General features: G+C 32.7%; 1 protein-coding gene and 1 long non-coding RNA gene across 8 annotated transcripts in view; one reads left to right on the top strand and one right to left on the bottom strand.

Annotated features, from left to right (window-relative positions):
- The first annotated feature begins 4,000 nt into the window (after window positions 1–4,000).
- Window positions 4,001–9,040, top strand: LOC126726377 (uncharacterized). The gene is made up of 2 exons (XR_007655843.1): window positions 4,001–4,410; window positions 8,755–9,040. It is a non-coding gene; the product is annotated as an uncharacterized LOC126726377 (long non-coding RNA).
- A 717-nt stretch (window positions 9,041–9,757) lies between these two features.
- The window catches only part of LOC126726369 (protein SRG1-like), an 81,176-nt gene continuing 70,562 nt past the window's right edge, over window positions 9,758–20,371 (bottom strand). For 2 of the 7 annotated variants that reach the window (XM_050431610.1, XM_050431609.1), the window contains exons 2-4: window positions 11,718–11,965; window positions 10,955–11,279; window positions 9,758–10,154 (exon numbers count right to left, since the gene is read on the bottom strand). In XM_050431610.1, coding sequence (XP_050287567.1) covers window positions 9,900–10,154; window positions 10,955–11,279; window positions 11,718–11,965 — 828 coding nt within the window. In that variant the 3' untranslated portion in view covers window positions 9,758–9,899. Of the gene's footprint in view, window positions 10,155–10,954; window positions 11,280–11,717; window positions 11,966–12,407; window positions 12,788–13,252; window positions 13,562–17,317; window positions 17,643–20,371 lie in introns of those variants that run through there. The other 5 variants (XM_050431607.1, XM_050431606.1, XM_050431605.1 and 2 more) reach the window with 5 other exon arrangements.

The following is a 20,371-nucleotide window of genomic DNA, read 5'->3' as shown; positions in this document are numbered from 1 at the left end:
ACAAGTTTTTGTTGTTTAAAATAATGACTAAAATATGAATTTATGGATCGAATAGTAAATAACAACTGATTGACGTAAATATTGTTATGCATATTAAAAACATATAGAATATATAATCCAATGGTTAAAATTTTAAAATATGAATTCAATAACTAGTTATTGAGTGGTGTAACATTGCTTAGAGTTATACCAGATGTAACTTGAACCCAATTCATTATATAATATAATATAATATATATAGTTACACATAGGCTTTTGGTTTCCACTTGCGCACAATTATTTTATTTATTGGCTCAACAAATAACCTGTGTGTGATTAGGCATAAATATTCCGCCAAAACATTTGCCGGTTACACTTCTTTTAAAATTTTAAACTCTTCATCTTTAATGGCCAACAAAAACAATCCTTTCATCTCATTCGGTGTTTTTACTTTTTAGAAAATCCCCAAATCTCAATTTTATTCTTCAAACTCAAACCCTAACTTCTTCTTTTCTCCAATCTCAAACGATCCGAGTTAACAAAGCTAGTGTAAGTGATGAAGTAATTTTTGTAGAACCACTCGCAAGGGAAGATCCTGTTAATGATCAAGTGGAACCTAGTCACATCGCTCACGATCTTTCTGCAGATCAATGTGCACATTTACAGAATTGGCTTATGAGGTGTGGCATTTGCCCTTGTACAATTGAAATAAATTTATAATTTTTAGTGGGATGGTAGGTTAAGAAGCTTTATAAACTTTAGAGTAATTATAGTATCACATAAAAAAATCACTTTTTTGCAAAATAGAATTCTAACTATATCAACAGCGCAAATATATACGATTATTGTTAATATGAAAATATGTTTTTTAATATTTTCTTTAATCATATAGAGGTGATTTGAGAGAGTAATAAAAAATTGATAAAAAAATAAAATTTTAATGAAATATAGTGTAAAATAGATAATTTGATATAAGCATTTTTAAAGACTAGTGTGGATGGCACCTGCAAGGCACATTCATTCACTCTTTTTACATATAATATTGTAGCTTAGTAATATGAAACTATATACATAAAAAATGAATGTCATACAAAGTTAATCTCGTTTGTATATGAATTTTGATACCTATTTGCTAAAGGCAATATCCACTCATTAAAAATTTTTAAGAATGATAATGAATATCATCATCTTCCAACAATAAGCAACTGAATTTTGCTAAAACCTTGTCACAATATTTAATTTTCATAATGAATGATGTCATATGTTACAATTGAAACTCTTCATCAAATACCTTCAACCATACACAATGAAAACTTTGTCATTCATACTTTCTTCTTTATCACTCAATATGAGTCTAGGTGCAATCTTTAGCTTAATTAATTTTTAATGAACACCTATTTTAGGCAAGAAAAGAAAGAAAGAAAAAAGATAACAAAAGGCATGTGTCATCGAATTTTCCATTAGATAAATTATAAGTTTTGACGATTTAAACCTAAAAAATCAATGTTCTCTAGGTAACAATTAAAACACTTTATATTACCATTTTAACTTTCTAAGCATTACTATCATCTAAAACTCAAAATATGTGAAGAAAATTTTTGGGATGTTAAAATTTAGTGGGAGTATTTTAGAAATTACACAATGGAATATTTTAAGAATCATAAGCTTTCATTAGGGTTTAATTGAGAGAATAACAATATGATGTATTTGCTATTTTCTAAAATATTATGGGGAAAATTGCTTGATTTTAAAGTTTAAAAAGGAATTGTGAACTACCCCAAATATAAAGGATGAAAAGTTTTTTAATCCTAAGTGTGTGTGTGTGTAAAAGTGTGTGTTTTTACTTAAAATGATGTATAAAGACAAAAAATACAAAACAAAATACAAAAATTCAATCCAAGAAAACTGTATGTGAATAGTAAATTTTGGCTCAACAAAAATTGACTAATAAAAAAAAATTTATAGAAACACAAACTAATGGTACTCTTACTCCATTGGTTCATCCCTTATAAGGTAGAAAGAGGAAAAATATCTTTCCAATGTGGGACAAAAGAATTCAAGCCAAAGGCAAGGCAAGACAATCAAGCCAAAAAAAGCCAAAGCCAAAGGCAAAGAATTCCTGAGTACCTACAATTTTCATAATACCTTTATAGCTTTGTTATATTTTATTTTGACTTGTAAAAATTGGCACCTCAGCAGTTGTGAAAATATTGTAATGAGAACAAGATGTCTTAACATTTTTACAAGAAAAATGTTGTCTACAACATTTTTATTACAAATTATAAGTAGTAGGTTATTATGGGTTGTTATTGGTGGGCAAAAAAGTAATCCTGTTGGTAAGTTTAAATTAAAACCAATAACAATTTATCACCTATGATTTGTTATGAAAGTGTTGTGAAAAATATTGTAAATGTAACATTTCTTTTTTCATAGTACCTTTATTTTTAGTTGCGGCTGGTTCCAGTATGATATTTTATTTTGACCCATAAGGAATTAACACTTTAATAATTGTGAAAATATTGTGACAATTTGTTGTGTTATTATATTAAAGAGGGTAACTAACAGCTCATATGTATATAAAAATAAATAAAAAGTGTTCAACGGGAGATATTACACAAAAAAATAAAAAGCTAATGAATAGTGCGAATTGAACAAACCAAAACACTGTAGCTATACTATTGTAGCTTGAAGCATTCCATTTTTTTTTTTTTTTATATATATAAATTATAGATGGTAAGTTGTTACGAATTTTAAAATGGACCTACGATTGATATCATTTTTTTATCCATCAATAGTAACTTACCATTTATGATTTATTGTAAAATTAATGTGAAAATGTTGTGGACTTAGTTTTTTTTTATTTGATCTATAAGAAACTAAGACCTTAACAATTGTGAAAATATTGTGATAACAACAAGTGTTAAAACATTTTCGCAAAAACATTTATTTTCAGTTGTGGTTAGTCACAGTCTCATAATTTTTTTCAACTTATAAGAAATTGACACTTTAATAATTATGAAAATATTGTGAAATTTTTTGTATCAGTATCACAATATATATGCCAACTCATATAAATATTTAAAAAAAAGAAAAAAAAAGCACAAACCAAAATGGTGTAATTGAAAAAAAGAAAAAAAAAAGACAAAATAAATAACGGTGAGTTTTGCTTACCAATTGACTTTTTATATAGTCAATAGGAGTGGCATTATAAAATAGGAAAAAAAAAGTTTTTTATTTTAAAAAATGAGTTTTCGTTTGGCATACATTAAAAAACAATTTTATAAAACTTTTTATGAAAAAATAAAAAAATGACTAACTTTTTTGATAGTTTTTTTTCTATTATCTATAAATTTTTTTGAATAATTAATATATGCCTGCACACATTAACTGAACCCTTAAAAGATGAGAAAATTACATTTATCATACTAAACTATATCTCATTTACACTTTGGACCATAAACTTTTTAAATGCATGTTTTGCACCTTTAATTATGAACATTGTTTACTTTGCACCTAACATTAAGTTTGCTGTTAACTTGGATGAAAATTTAAAGTTTAGAGTACAAAGTGTGATTAAGAACATAATTTAGAGTGATAAAAATGTAATTTCTCATTTGTTTGCAAGAGATTAAGAATATAGATAATTAGATATTTTCACATTATGCCAAATTTTTCCATTCAAATTAATAAAAAACTTAATGTCGGGGTGTAAAACGTAACAATGACCATAGATTAAAACGTAAGAATTTTCTAAAAAAAAAAAAAAAAAAAAAAACGTAAGACATGCATTTAAAATGTAAGACATGCATTTAGGGTGTAAAATGGTATCAAAGGTAAAACAGTAAAGTGTAATTTCCCGTAAAGATATCAAATTTTGATGAGCTGACGTGACAAAATAAATAGGTTGTCCCTTCTGAGTTCTGATTGGGAGGTGGAAATTACGCGCCTGGAATGCAATCAAAATTCGTGAACTTAAAGATGGAGCTTGAAGACAACGAAGGGACAGATAGACAGAGATTTGTGTCTTTGTTTTTGTTGTGTGAGTACTTGTGCTGTGCTGTGTGTGCGTGTGATTTCTGTTTTTGAAGACAGAACACAATGGGCGGGGTTTCATTTTCAAACCAAACAAACTTTTCACCTCGGATACGTAAAAAAAAAAAAACAAAAAAACAAAAAAACAAACACAAAGCCTGTTTGCCTCGTGATTAGTGCTACCTTTATAGCCCACTCTCACAGTCGCTGCACAAAACCCAAATCCTCTCACTTTCTCCATACATATATACTCAGATACTCTTTCTCTTGCTCTGTGCTGTTGTGGGATTAGGGTTTAGGGTTTAAGATGTGTCCAGCAATTCAACCCCAAACCCAACTTGGCCATGGCTTTCGTCACTTGTTCATTCCATTCCCTGAGAGATGGTTTGTGCTAAAAAGGTATGATTTTTCCTTCTAACTTGTTTTATTTTTTTGGGTTTAGTTTTTACTTTTATGCTGGTTATAAAGGGTTCTGATTTTGTCTTTGCATTGTTGTGTATGAGATGCTATGAGATCTTTTTGAAGTTGGGTTTTTGACATGAGTTATGATTTGGGTTTGTTTTCTTTATCAAAAAGAATGTTTTTTCGAACCTTAAGCCCCTGTAATCCCAAAGAGCATTGATGTACTTATTATATTAAAGTGAGAATTTTCGAGTGAAAACAAGTAGATTACTAGGCTGAAAAGGGAAGAACAATAACACTTAGTCATAGAAATTTCAAACATAAGGGAAGGGAATGAGAAAATTTCACTACTCTTGGAGAGGATGGGAAAAGATGAAGAGAGAAAATCAGACAATTGTTCATATGTTCTGTGGTGATTGGGGGAGTTGGGGGGTTGGTGTTGTATGCCCCAATATGGACTAAAATTGACTGCATAATATATAGGTGCACTTGTGATCAGTTGTAAAATAGAAGAGAAACTGTAATGAGTGTAATATTGGGTACAGAGGTTTTACGGGAAAGGAAGAGCATTAATTTTAATTCAATATATTTCATGCATGTGCTTGGTCCAAAGTAGCCTGTGTTTGTCATTGAGGATAAAAATTTGTACCTGAATTCAGGCACATGCTATGTTGGAACTGTTATCGGGATGGTTACAGTTGTCATCTCCTATCTTCCTGACTTGTCAAAGTATAGGAATTATATGTTAAACAGGGATATGAATTATCTTCTCTACTTTTCCAGGTGTGTTTAAGTAGATGTTTTGAAAAACGTTTTAGTTTTTCCATCTACATAACTTAATCAACATACTACTCAAAACAATTTGGATATAGATGAATTTTCTGTGGTATAAGGTGCCTTTTGTATTTTCTGTGGACAGTTTGATGCGTGTTATAATTGAGTCATTCATTGGAAATTGGAAAACTTGAGTACTCTGTATAAATTGAACCAGGTAGGAAACTATGGATTGACATAGTGTTAACCATGTTGTTATCTGCCGAAGTCTGATTGTTTCTGTAATTTTCTTTAAAATCTATGAGTTAAGAGTTCCCGGATACTGGAGGCAGTTTGGTAAGGAAATTTCCTGGGATTCTTTTGCCGGTTGCATCAATCTCTAATCTTATGATACTATCTTCTTCCTTTTTTTTTTTTTTTTTTTCAGCATGTTGTAAAATAATATGTCTAGCTAACTAAGATGTAATAGGCACAAAAATAGGCCAGATAGTAGTTAATTTGTCAATTTATTTTTCTACAATAGCAGATTCAATTCCCTTTTTCTTTGCTCTCCTATTCTTGCTCAAAATTCTCCTCATCATGCAATTCAAGATTTTTCTTCTTATCAAAAGTTTCCCCCATTAACCTTTTAGGTTTCTGTTTTGATTCATCTTCAGGTCATCTAGGTGTTATGACTTACAACTAGATTTTTTAAAATATTATTATTTTAAGTAAATAATTACATTAACATCAGAAAAAGTGCTGCCAAAGTACGCTAGCTGTATACAGTGGGACACACTAGCAACAGAAGAATATAGAAAATATCAATAAAAAACATCTAGGAAAAGCTCAAGGAGGCAATAATCTAGGAACCCCTTAACTAAAATTGAGGTAGGTGATGACGTCCACTCATATAAGGACTTTAGGAATATGTATTTTAGTTTAACCATGCAAAGTTCTTGATCCTCAAAGCACCGAACGTTACATTCACAACAAATGCACTGCATAAGACACAAGTGAACTACTTGCCAAACAGTCCCATTACCATGCTTCCCAAAAGCACCATTTCCAACCCTCGATCATCTTCTAAACTGACATGGGCATAGCACTAGAAACACCAAACAGGGAGTAAACCATAGCACACTAGTCTTGACGCCACTACACAGTGAAGAAATAAATGATTCATATCCTCGTGAAACACCATTCTGTCTAAATGATACCCCTCTTCCTCAAGTTATCCGTTGTCAAAACCCTCCCGAAAGTTACGCAACAAGAACCAAGAGAAGAAAGCCACCCTTGATGGGATACTAACTTTCAAATACTTAAACAAGGAATGCCCCCCCAACCCCCTCTCTCCCCCCTTTCCTTTCAAGGCTCTGAGTACCTCTTCACCAGGAAACCCTCTTTTTTTTTCAATGGAATCCACACCAATTTATCAACCTCTTCAATCAGTATCTTAGTACTGTAGAGATGATCCCACAACAAAGTCACAACCTCTATACCTCTACTTTCCAATCTTGCACTGCCGGAGGAACACAGGATGCCAATACACCTGTTCATGTCTGAACTCTACATAATTTGCCACTGTGGAATCTTTATCTTGGGCTAATGGATACAAATCTGGAAATATCTCCTTAAGAGTAGACTCCCCCTGCCACAGGACCTAACTTTTGATCCACCCCCACATTGTATCTAGTAAATTTCACAAAATGATCCCATCCTCTTCTAATAAACTTCCATAACACTACACCGTACGAGCGCTGAACCTCCTCAGAACTCCAAAACTCACTAGAGGATCCGTACTTTAACTTTGCCCTGTTTTTCCAACTGTTTGGAATTGTTGCATATTGTTTTGACTTTTGAATTGTTGTTTACAGTCTAATTCTTTCTCCTTCAGCTGTTCTACCTTTCTAGCAAGTTGTTTTGATTTGTCAGCATCCTTTTTTTGCCTCTTAGCTTCCCTTTGTAGCATTTTAGCTCTGTATAGTAGATTTTGCTGGTCTTGCTGTACAGTTGTCTTGTGGCAATTCAAAATCATGTTTAGGCTTAAAAATGTTAAATTTCTCCTTAAAATTTACAAACTCAAACTGAATAGCTGTTTCTTTAGCATCTTTGATTTCAACTCTCAGCCTACTTTTGACTCGAATAATAGTCATACATTTACTTTCTACTACAGACATAATAATAAATCGTCATATTTTCTTACATAATCATTTATGCACAAATCACATTGTTTAAGAGTGTATAGTTGCTTGAGAAAATAATCATGAAGATTTCTTAGAAGAATTTCTATAAGAAGCGTCTTACCATCTTCCCAAGTCAATCCACTTGCATAGCATCTCCCAAGATGTGAAATCATTATGGCAGAAACTGGTTTTATGATGTAATTGATGTAGCACAAATTCACCAAGGGAATTGAGAATTAATAAGAATAAAAAAATAAAAATGAACTGAGGAATAGATGCCTAGGGTTGCTTGGAATCTACACCAAGTAGGATTGAAAACCTAGGAATCAACACCAAGTCATTGGAAAAATTCCAATAGAAATTTATTCATCATAAACTTGTGTTAGGAGTACAGTTGTACACTTATAAAGACTGTTAGGACTAAATCCTAACCCTATTTGACTGGAGCCAAAACCTAATTATTTAATAAAATAAGATACAAATAACCAAATTAGCTTATAAGACTTAAAATAAAATCCAATAGAACAATAGGAAAAGATACACTTGCCTCTTAAGATTAAATAAACTAAACTAAAATAAAACTGTCTTCACACTCCTTGGATCATTCTCCCCTGGTTGGAGACAACTTGGCCTTGAGTCTTAAAGTGTTTAAGGATTGGAACTCTTGCACTTGATGCTAGTACCAACTCTTGAATCACCTTGTTAATATGTAGTCTAGTATCCTAAACATGTTGAACATCTCCATTTAGCTTGAAACTTTGCTAAATTATAACCTCTTATAAAAAAAGATTTGCCATATTATAGCCTGTTGTTAGATTGAGGGAGAGTGTTATTAAACTATTAAGGGCCATTTAGTTTGGTCAACCCACTTTTCTGAGATGCTTTTAGTGTGTTTTTAAGGAGCATGGAGTGAAGCTTTTTATTATGAAGGATCACAATCCATTGAACACCATGTTTTACTTTTCCTCTGATAAATAGGATGTGAAAATGGCTAGAAAACTGATATAGCGGTTACAGCATATCACATTAAGCCAGCAAGTGATCCAATATTGCATACTTGTATCACAATAAACCAGAAAGTGGTCCAATATTGCATACTTGTATCACAATAAACTAGAAAGTGGTCCAATATTGTGTGCATACTTTCATGTGCATGTCATCACGAGACTTGTTCCATTTATGATCACTGTAGAAAAAATGCAACCTCAACCTCAAAGCATTTCATCTGATATTAACTAATTTTATTTTTTGGTGGTGTAAATAGTGTAGAGGTTCATTTCGTCGTTTGTCATACTCGTTCTTTCCATTAATGACATACTGTAAATCTTGATGTAGTTACCTTTAATATGCCACTTAATTTAAAGCTTTTCCTGACAATTATTTTTGTTGTGTGAATTTTTAGGTTCAGAGATTACACTGATGCCTGCTGTAAGGGTTTTTCTCTGTTCCAACATAATATATGACAAATTTATCACTTAAAGGTACTGTTGGAATTTAGGGATTAATATACTTCAGGTCATGAATAGGGAATGAAGCCATTGGTCCGCATAGCATAGCGATATATGTAACATATTCAACAATTTCTGTACATTATTTTTCTACTTTAAAAATAGTAGATGTTATGCTGCAACTTCTATTTTTAATCTGTTTGTTTTTGAGTAAATTACTTAGTGATATGTTGATCTCTCTCTCTCTCTCTCTTGGTGTGTGAGTTATATTATGCTTGAGTAGGTGAAGAATTTTCATTTGACAAAGTTGATAATGGGTTTCCTATGGAACTATGGCAGAATACGCCAAATTTTTGTTTTGAAATCGGTTGAGTTGATTTCGGGAGAAATGCTAAGCTGTGGCAGTTTAGTTAGATTCTTTGCTTGTGGTGTTTTCTGTGACAAAGGACATAATTCATACAATGCACAATAATTTATTGGCTATGTTTCCTTTCTTCTAAGCTTTATCATATGTTCCAGATTTTTTTCTTCTTTTTTTCTTTAGTTTAAATGAATTTTGTATTGTTGCTGGGTGCATTTTTATATTAGCTGGCCATTTGAACCGTTCCTCCTGGCAGAGGAATATCTTTCAAGTTTCATTATCCTAAAAATCTATGGTTAATTGAGAAAGTTTATTTAATCACAGTTATAGCCACTTCATTTTATTGACTTGATATATCATTATAGCTGCGAGTGATCCGGACAAAAGTGGGTTTGAAATGGTCTGTCTGAGGAAACCATGTTTAATGGTGCTGAGAAATTTAAGAATCTTGGCAATGAGATTAAGATATGTAGCCTCCTTAATCCTTATAGAATGTCCAATTCTCAGATTGTAGAATGATTTTCTCAGATTTCTGCAAGTTATTGGTTATCCCTTCTAGTAATCTGACCCCAGAGTTGAAGGTCATTCAATCTACATCCCCATCAAAGCAAACAATTTATTATGAATATTGCGTTTATTCAAATCTGGATGCATTTAATCAAACCAGATTTAAGTATACAACCCACTAGCGCACACATACAATATATAGGTTTTAAACTCAATAGTATCTCTCAAGTCTTAAGTGCCTTTCTGGATCCTCATGGAATCAATGAATGCCTTTCCATCGAGTTTGCGTGAGAAAAGTTCCCTGAAATAATCAGCAACGCCTATTCTTTTGAACAATGCTGGAGATTCTGGAGTAATAAGGCTTGGTGCTGGACCCATATCTGCTTCTAGGCTTGGGTTGTAAAATGTGGCCACAGAGAGCCTCTCCTTTGCTGAGTTAACAGTTGCCCGATGCTCGATGCTACGGTAAATTCCATTCGTCACAATCTGCCAAATAATTCATGGAAAACCAATAATGGTAGTTTTGGACTTTGGTAGCTCATGGTTTTGTTTGATTCTAGATAAGGTGTCCAAATGAAAAGAAAGAACAATTAAATATAAAGTAAGGATTGGGTTTAGTGTCCAGTTGCATTAGACCCATCCGAATGATCCTATTTGTGTATTGTTGGACATGTATCACATCTCAATGTGTTTAGTGCAACTGGACACGGGAACTAATCTAAGTCCTTAGATGTAAGTTTAAAAAATTCTAGGATTACAAACTTTCACATACCTTTTGCCACAACTATTTTATGTGGTCAACTGTAGTGGTAGAGAAAAAATAGTAGGATCATGTGAAAGTAATTGATTGTTAGTTATAGTTTGTTATATAAGATAGTTATGGGAAATGGTATGGTAAAGATTGCGATTTAATTTTGGAATAATTTTTTTTTTTTTTTTTAAGAATTTCTTTTCTATTTGGTCTTGCTTTGACTTTTGAGCCCCTTAAATATTGAGCATATTGCAAAAGGATTTGGTGTGTCTATGTATTTGATTTGGTCTTTAATTATGTTTTAAGAAATGAACCTTAGTTTCAGCAAAAAAAGAAAATAAATGAACCTTAGTTCTAGCTAAATGGATAGGAAGATGGAAACTTTGGAAAAATCACTCAATAGTTTGGAAGCAATTTTGCTAGCATGAATATAGACCTTATCATATAATTAATTTGTGATACTTGTAATTATGTGAGAGGAGAAAACATATTATTTAGAGAGTGTTGAATAATTACTCAAAAAATTGGTATTTACCTCCAAAATGTCGCCAATGTTGACAATAAAGGCATTAGGGAGAGGTTTGACTGAAATCCACCTCCCATCTTTCCTTATCTGGAGGCCTTCCATTTCATTGACTTGGAGGAGGATTGTTAAGCCCACAGCATCTGAGTGAGCATTGAGGCCAATCGCAAGCTCAGGTTGTGGGCATGGAGGATAGTAGTTCATCCTCATTGCTTGAAACCCTTCTTCAAACAGGCTCCTCATGTCATTATGTTCCATTCCTAGAGCTTTTGCCATCTGTTCAAGTATTTTCATGGCAAGGTCTTTAAGCTCTGTTGAGTAAGCGTCTAAGTTATCTCTACATGTGAAGGAAGATGGTTAATCACCAGAATAGTAATTAGACTTTGAGTAAACCCAACTAGAAAAAAAAAGTTAATGTTGCCTCTCTCTCTCTCTCTATTATATATATATATATATATCCAAATTATAATATACATAATTTAAACGGGCTCACAACCTTGCTTGAAAAGAACTAAGATTGCTATCTTAAACACCATATAAATTGTTTTGTTTTTAAAAATAAGTTTTTGAAAACAATTAATAAAAAAGTACAAATTATTGAGTCAAGAAAAAATAAAGGAAGTACCAATTATTGTAAGAGAGATATAAATTGTTTTGTTTTTAAAAATAAGTTCTTGAAAATAATTAATAAAAAAAAGTACAAATTATTGAGTCAAGGAAAAAAAAAAAAAAGTAGTACCAATCATTGTGAAGAGAGAGAGAGAGAGAGAGATACTTGAATGGGAGTGGGATCTTGGGAAACAAGTGAGGCTTTCTCAAATGGATTGGACGCGTGACCATGTAGAACATGTCTCCCCAATCAAGCTTTTGTTCCTCAGACACAACAAAGGCCTGTCCAAACCCCTCAAGATCTCCTGGTAATTGCCATAACTTCTTCTTCTCTTCCCTTGGCAGATTAAAGAGTTCTTGAATGCCTAATTTCACCTTCTCCACCAATGAAATGCTCACCCCATGATTAATTAACTGTGCAAAAGGAATAGACTCCATTCAAACTAAAATATAATAATATATTTAAACTAGTTTTTTATATTAAAGAAAAAAAAATTATAAACTAAGTTTCCGAACAATATAGAATGCCAACTCTTCTTTGTGGCCTGACCAAGTTTGTAACTTCAAAAGTAAGTTGTATTTTTTACTATCCTTTTACGGTCGTACAGTCTCGTACTATAAGAAATAAAATAGGAAATCATAAACAGAGTAAAGTCGACTCTTTTTTGTTAGGAAGAGTTCTCTTCTCACTTTGTCATGTTTTACATCAAATCATATCTCATCTCTTTCTCTAATTCCTTTTTTTACCACTTAACCACCGATTATTTTGATCATAGTTGTTCAGATTCAGTAAGACAGGTACAGTTTTTCCACTCCTAAACATTCTTTTCATAGAGAGAGGGAGAGAGAGGATAACCTGGAAGAAACCCCATTCCTTGCTTGCATAGTGTAACTTCTCCAACTCTGTGTCCACAAATTCTGCAGAAAATAACCTTTGCATGTCGATGACTGGGACTTGGGGTAAAGAAGTGGTGTCAGATATGATGGGAGGCTCATTAGGAAAACGCACATAACGTGGTGGGACTGTGCTTGTCGACTCCTTTGCTAGCTCTTGAACACAAGGAACTGGGATAGAGCTCCCTAGCGTCGTTATTTCTGGTTCCATAGCTCCAAGAAAACCCAAAGAGAAAGAGCTTAAAGTCTTAGCTCCTGAACAGAGAACCGTGAACTTTAAATTTATACCAAGAGTTGAAAAGGTCCACCACATGGGCGGCGCTACAGCTAGCCAAGGGGTTCATTGAACCCCTGACCTGGCCCAAAAAAAAAAAAAAAACACTACATATAATTTCTTTTGCCCCTAAATAAAAAATTTCAACAACCTAAACCTAAATTTTGTTTGAAACCAGTTGGAATAAGCTTAAATATAATTATGGTAGTACTATTTTCACAATAATTTTACAAAAAAAGTTAAGTGGTATCTTGTAATCAGTTTTTATCTAGACTCACAATTAACATCACTTTTTATATACTTTTAACAACTTGTGATTTAAATTTGATTATGAAGTACGTATCTGTAAGTACCTGACAATATTTAACAACGTATTTGAATTTGTAGTGGATTACGTATTTGTAAATTTTTTTTTTGGGTTCTTGGAGCATGTATCTGAACTTTTTATAATTCTTTAAAGGTTTTAATTTTTTATTGTTGAGAATAGTGTAACTTCTCCAACTCTGTGTCCTTAAAATTCTGCAGAAAATAACCTTTGCATGTCGATAACTGGGACTTGGGGTAGAGAAGTGGTGTCAGATATGATGGGAGGCTCATTAGGAAAACGCACATAACGTGGTGGGACTGTGCTTGTCGTCTCCTTTGCTAGCTCTTGAACACAAGGAACTGGGATAGAGCTCCCTAGCGTCGTTATTTCTGGTTCCATAGCTCCAAGAAAACCCAAAGAGAAAGAGCTTAAAGTCTTAGCTCCTGAACAGAGAACCGTGAACTTTAAATTTATCCCAAGAGTTGAAAAGGTCTACAACAGGGCGGCGCTACAGCCAGCCAAGGGGTTCATTGAACCTCTGATCTGGCCCAAAAAAAAAAAAAAAAAAAAAAAACACTATGAATCCGTTTGGATTGAGTTTATTTTTGTTGAAACTGAAAACACTGTAACAAAATAATTTTTAAATGTATGAATAGTATCGTGAGACTCATTTTTAATGAAAAAATTGCTGAAAAGTAGAATTTGTGGGTCTGTGAATAGTGCACGAATATACTGTTCACAGTTAACTTGGTCAACTAGTGCAGCTGAAAGAGAAAAAAAAAAAAAAAAAAGCCGGAAAACGCAACAATGCATTCAGCTACTTTCAGCGCAATCCAAACGCCCTCTATATATAATTTTTTTCACACCTAAATAAAAAATTTCAAACAACCTAAACCTAAATTTTGTTGGAAACTAGTTGAAATAAGCTTAAATGTAATTATCATAGTGCTGTTTTCACAATAATTTTACAAAAAAAGTTAGGTGGTATATTGTAATTGGTTTTTATCTAGACTTACAATTGACATCACTTTTTTTTTTTTTATATACTTTTAACAATTTGTCACCTAAATTTTATTATGAAAGTATTGCATTAGTAGCATTTATTGTTAAAATTGCTTCTTCGTTAAACAAAATAAATAAATAAACTTTCCCTCCAAACCATTTCTAACTTCAACCCTATTGACCCCAAAAAAAAAAAATTCTGTAGCCGCCGCTACAAGACCCGTTAACATCACAATTTTCTCAAAGGTATAAGAAATCAACAGTCCTACATGGTTTGCAGAAAAAAATGGAGTACGTATCTGTAAGTACCTGACATTTAACAACGTATTTGAATTTGTAGTGGATTATGTATCTGTAAATTTTTTTTTGGGTTCTTGGAGCATGTACCTGAACTTTTTAAAATTCTTTAAAGGTTTTAATTTTTTATTGTTGAGTATAGTGGGTTTGAATCCACAATTTCAACCCTCCTTGCTCTTACAAGGGAAAGAGGTTCGCATATAAGTTAAGAGGTCATTGGTCATGTAACTTGACAATTTTGGCTTTGATTTGTCATTTTGCTAATCAACCTTTGAATTGGTCTTGACACAAGACAAAAACTTTACTGACCATGTAGGGCCTTTAGAAATTCTGCTCTAAATCAGGAATTTTGACCATGCCATTAGTTTCGTTTGATATTTTAGGATTTAGGAAATGAAAATTAATATTGGATCTTGAATATAGATATTGAGGGAGTAGATGGCTTTTTGGTGTTGTAACATTGAATTATTTGAACGTGAAATAAAGAGAGATAAATCCCAGCTTCTCCCACTTTCCTAAGCAATCACACCCTTAGAGCTTAAAATCTGGTTTTGGAATTTTATAAAATTTAATCTCTATATTTGTTGACCATGAGGACGCCTTAGACTATTGCCAATCCTTTTCCTAGAAACAGTACTGGGGCTCACAAAAAACCTTTTCCTAGAAAGATTACAAACGCGTTCTCAAGGGAACGTGTCGGTAAAAAAAGACAAAAAGAAAAAAGAAAAAAAAGAAGATAAACTTATTAATCAACATCTAGGCTTATTAAATATCAATTAATGGAAAGAGGGATAAAATAAAGTGATCAAAGGTATGGTTGTTAGAAATTATCACGCAGTAGTAGAAAGAAGGACAAAATGTCAAAATCTAGAAATTAACACCAAGCAAAGAAAGAGGGATTGGGGAAAAAAAAAATATAAGACCACAATTTATTTCATAACTTCTTTTCTACAACTGTGATGTGACAGAATGTGATTGGTCGAAAAGAAATAGTGGGTCCATATGTAAATGATAGTCAATCACTTATAGTTTGTTATATCGAAGTTATGACAAAATAGTTGTATAATAGTTTGTTGTCCTAGAACCACTTAAGTTTCTTAGAGTTAGCCAAGCTTGGAAAAAAATTTCAAACCAGATTTCATTAATCCATGATCAGCTGCCTATAATAGTGAATTATGGAAGCTTTTTTTTTTTTGAGAGGTAAACAGTTTATTCGCCTGTGTGTGTGTGTCCACAAGGGTTTAAAGCCTTCACACTTCTTATAAGAGTTACCGGCTTTTGAATTATGGAAGCTTTAAATAGGGTTCCCAATTAGATATTAGAAGGAAAGGAAATAACTTTATACCCAAGTTAGCAATGGAAATAATTCACAATCAATTACATTAAATACAAAAATTAGAGCAGATAAAATATTAATTCTAAAAAGTATCAACATCCAATAACATCAACCAGTGTTAAGTATGATCAATCAGATCAAAAAGATATTTTGGTGCTCAGACCAACTAGGACTTTTGATAACAAAGAAAAGTAAGCACTTACCAAACAGAAAAATGTCTCAAAATAAATATAAAATAAGAATCATAGACATTTGATACGCTCCGCTCCATAAAATCTAGAAATTACAGGAATACCTTTATTATAGTAAAACTGAATTAAAATTGTACTAGTAACTTTTTAGCTTAAACAAACTTAGTACTTTTTTTTTGATAAGTAGATATATAGTAGGAGAGAAGGAGATTCGATTTGAACTACAAATATCACAAAGAAACTAGAACGTCGTCTATTAAAGGTGCCTAGATGACCCCACATTGAAACTAGATCACAATTCTTGAATTTCAAGGTATTTAAATTTGTTTTTCCTAGAACTATGACGGTTGCATCAATCTCCCTTAGTTTGTGCAAACTCGAGCTTGAGTTTTGAAATGTTGAAGTACTAATGTCCCCAGTTTATTAAACAGCATCCTTAGAGTGACATTACAAGAATGAATTTGATACTTCACCTTCTTTGTTGGAGGTATCAATGATAAGATTGGAAGTTCCTTTTCTGTTTTCAACCATGGCATCAAATTTATCAAGAATGAAAAATCAGATTTGGTATTGTTCCTTGTGTAATTATGTATAACTCAAGCAAAAAAAAAAAAAAAAAAAAGGTTAGAAATTGAATGTCATGAGTTCCATTCATGCCAATCTATTTTTGTTTCACATTCCAATTTCCAAGTTCCCTTTGGACAACATGGATGACAATCCTACCCTCCTGCTCCGTGATCTCTACTCTCATGATAATATCTTCTTTTGTTTTGATTTCGGCATGTTGTAGCATAATATGTGTAGCTAACTAAGTTGTAATTGGCATAGAAATAGGCCTAATAGTAGCTAATTTGTCTATTTCTATTTCTACAATAGCAGTTTCAATACCTTCTTGGCTCTCCTATATATTCTCGCTCGAAATTCTCCACATCGTGCAATTCAAGAGTTTTCTTTTTATCAAAAGTTTCGTCCATAAACCTTTCAGGTTGCTGTTTCGACTCATCTTCAGGCCGTCTAGTCGTTAGGACTGGTTGTTTAGTCTATGGTTTGGAATTTTATGCATATTGTTTTGACTCTTGAATTGTTGTTTAGTTGTTAGGACTGGTTGTTTAGTCGTTAGGACTTGCTTCTACCTTTCTAGCTAGTTGTTTTGATTAATCAGCATCCTGTTTTGGCCTCTTAGCTTCCCTCTGAAGCACTTTAGCTCTTTGTCTAGGAGATTTTGCTGGCTGGTCTGGCTATACAGTCTTGGCAATTCAAAATTATGTCTAGGCTTAAAAATGGAAAATTTCTCCTTAAAGTTTACAATAACTCAATCTCAATAGCTGTTTCTTTAGCATCTTAGATATCAACTCTCGGTCTACTTCCAAATTGAATAATAGTCATAAATTTACCTTTTACTACTATAGACTGAATAAATACAAATCCTAGCAAAAACAAATCACAAGACAGCAAGAGATTTTACCCAATTTCTCTCTCTCAGTAGAGAGCTCGGTGCCTCTCTCTCCTCTCTATCTACGACGTGTTCTTGTGGTTGTGAGAAAACCCTCTGCTCTTTAGTAATTCAGTTGTTGTTAAAAGTAAGGAGGAATGCACCCAAGCTATTAGCAGATATAAGAACAGAGATGGAGAACAGGGCAGTACTCAAGGAATTGAAATTCAGAGCAATTGGATAAGTCCAGAGCTGTCAGAGGTGATTGAATCAGTTCCTTATCATGAACACTTCATTCACTCGTATGAAGGAGTTCTGCCATATGGATAGAAGCATGACATAAGCAGCAGTTATAGCTTGTACACGTGGCTTGATGATTAGGATTGTTTGCTTACACAGATTGTATATATAGATAGCAATAATGTATAGATTCATTCATTGTATTCACTCTTCTTCAATCAATAAAGATCAGATATTCTGTTTAGAGAGAGGGCTCTAGAACTTTTTACAGTTGTGGTTCTTGCTTTTTAATTTTGAAACAAAGATACAAGAAATTAATTGATTAGCAGTGTTTGTACAACCTAGTGATGTATGAAGTAGAAAAATTGTGGAAAAAGATGTGTAAAAATGGTTCCCCACCAAACATGATACTATCTCACTCGAGTCTTGTTAGTTGTTTTGCATGCGTAATGGTTGATAAAGGTGTGAACAGAACAAATGTGTTAGGTATAGAATAATCAATAATGTGAAAAGAAAAATTACTGTATCAAAAAAGGAAGAAAATGATAAATAAATTTTTAAAAATATATAATGTGGAAAGAATAAATAATCACTCCAGTTTTGAAGTGTTGAAGAATAGGAACTCTTGCACTTGATTTTCAAGTTTCACCAACTCTTGATTCTTATTAATACTTGAGTCTAAATTATAACCTGTTGTTAGATTGAGGGATGAGTGATGTTATACTATTAAGGGCCATTTTGTTTGGTCAGCCAACTTTTTTGAGATGCTTCAGTGTGTTTTTAAGGTGCATGCAGTGAAAAGCGTTTTGTTACAAAGGATCACAATCCATTGAACGCCATGTTTTACTTTTCCTCTGATAAATAGGATGTGACATGGCAACTTGCATACATACTTTCATGTGCATATCATCACATGAGACTTGTTCCATTTATGACCACTGCAGAGAAAAAAATTGCAGCTTCAACCTCGTAGCATTGCATTTGACAGTAACTAATTTTATTTTTTTGGTGGTGTAAATAGTGAAGAGGTTCATTCCTTCTTTTGTCATTCTCTTTCTTTCTTACTATAGATCTTAATATGCCGCTTATTTTAAGGCTTTTCCTCATATTTCTTTTTGCTGTGTCAATGTTAGGTTCAAAGATTACACTGATGCTTGCTATAAGGGTTTTGCTCTATTCCATCATAACACATGACAAATTTATCATGTACAGGTACTGTTGAAAACTTGAAATTTAGGGATTAATATACTTCAGGTCATGAATAAGGAATGAAGCCATTGGTCCTCATAGCATAGCGATATATGTAACATATTAACAATTTCTGTACTTTATTTTCTATTTTGTAAAACTAATATTCTGTTATTTCTTCTTTGTTCTTTTTTTTTTTCCTCCATATTTTGAATGCAGCGTATGTTTTATATATTATTTATTTATTATTACAAATTGTATTTAATAAACCTGTTGACTCTGCGTAAAGCATTTGACATTTAAAAAAAAAAAAAAAAAATCTTAAACCTAGCTAAGCTTGCGGCGTTTGCTCTGACAAAGGACATAAATAATATTCAATGTACAATAATTTAATGGTTAAGATTATTTTCTTCTAAGCTTTATAATAAGTTCTGGATTTCTTTTCTTCAGTACGAATTTAGTAATTTTTGCTGGGTTGACCATTCGAACCATTCTCCTGGCAGAGGAATATCTTACAAGTTGTCATTCTCCTAAGAATCTATGGTTAATAGAGAAAGCTTTATTTAATCACAGTTATAGCTGTTGAAGTGGGCCCGTGTGTGGCTTGAATTGTCACAAGCCCAACTTAGTTGACCAAATCCTATTTGTAATAGGAACCTTTTTTAGCCGACTTTAATATATATATATATATATATATATATATATATATATATATATATATATATATATATTGTATTTCTAGTGCAGCCGTGTGATTTGAGAGTAATTCCAATGAACCTAGTGAGCAGCCGCATGAGAGAAAATAGAGTAAAGAAAGGCAGCTAGCTTCTATTCTTATTTTTTCTATGAGAGAGTGCTAGGGTGTAATTGAGATTTGGGTTTCTTGAGAGTGTTCTTGTGCACTATTGTATTTTCCCTGATAATAGTGAAATTCCTGCAACTTCATGGACGTAGGCAAATTGCCGAACCATGTAAATATTGTCTTGTGCGTGTGATTGTTTTCTTTGACGTGTGTTTTCTCTATTTGTTTTGTTTCTCACAGGTTGGGATTTTGATTAAATTCCCTACAACTGGTATCAGAGCCTAGGGTTAGGTTTGAGTGGGAGCAATGGTAGAGGAAGCAGGAAAGGCGTCTGGAATAGAAAAGTTTGATGGCACAGACTTCGCATATTGGAGGATGCAGATTGAAGATTATTTCTATGGGAGGAAATTGCATCTGCCTCTTTTGGGGACAAAACCTGAGGCTATGAAGGATGAGGAATGAGCTCTTCTTGACAGACAGGTACTAGGACTTATCAAGTTAATTCTGTTTAGGTCTGTTGCACACAATGTTGTAAAGGAGAAGACCACAGCAGATTTGATGAAGGCTTTGTTTGGTATGTATGAAAAGCTGTCAGCAAACAATAAGGTGCACTTGATGAAGAAATTGTTCAATCTGAAGATGGCAGAGAATGCATCAGTAGCACAACATCTAAATGAATTTAACACTATCACAAATCAATTGTCGTCTGTAGAAATTGATTTTGATGATGAGATCCGTGCACTGATCGTTTTGGCTTCTTTGCCAAACAGTTGGGAGGCAATGAGGATGGCAGTAAGTAATTCTACAGGAAAGGAAAAACTCAAGTACAATGATATACGAGATTTAATTCTGGTTGA

Source organism: Quercus robur, chromosome 5 (genome assembly GCF_932294415.1).
Source record: "Quercus robur chromosome 5, dhQueRobu3.1, whole genome shotgun sequence".
Classification (NCBI taxonomy): Eukaryota; Viridiplantae; Streptophyta; class Magnoliopsida; order Fagales; family Fagaceae; genus Quercus; species Quercus robur.
This window is presented reverse-complemented; position numbering and strand designations above follow the sequence as displayed.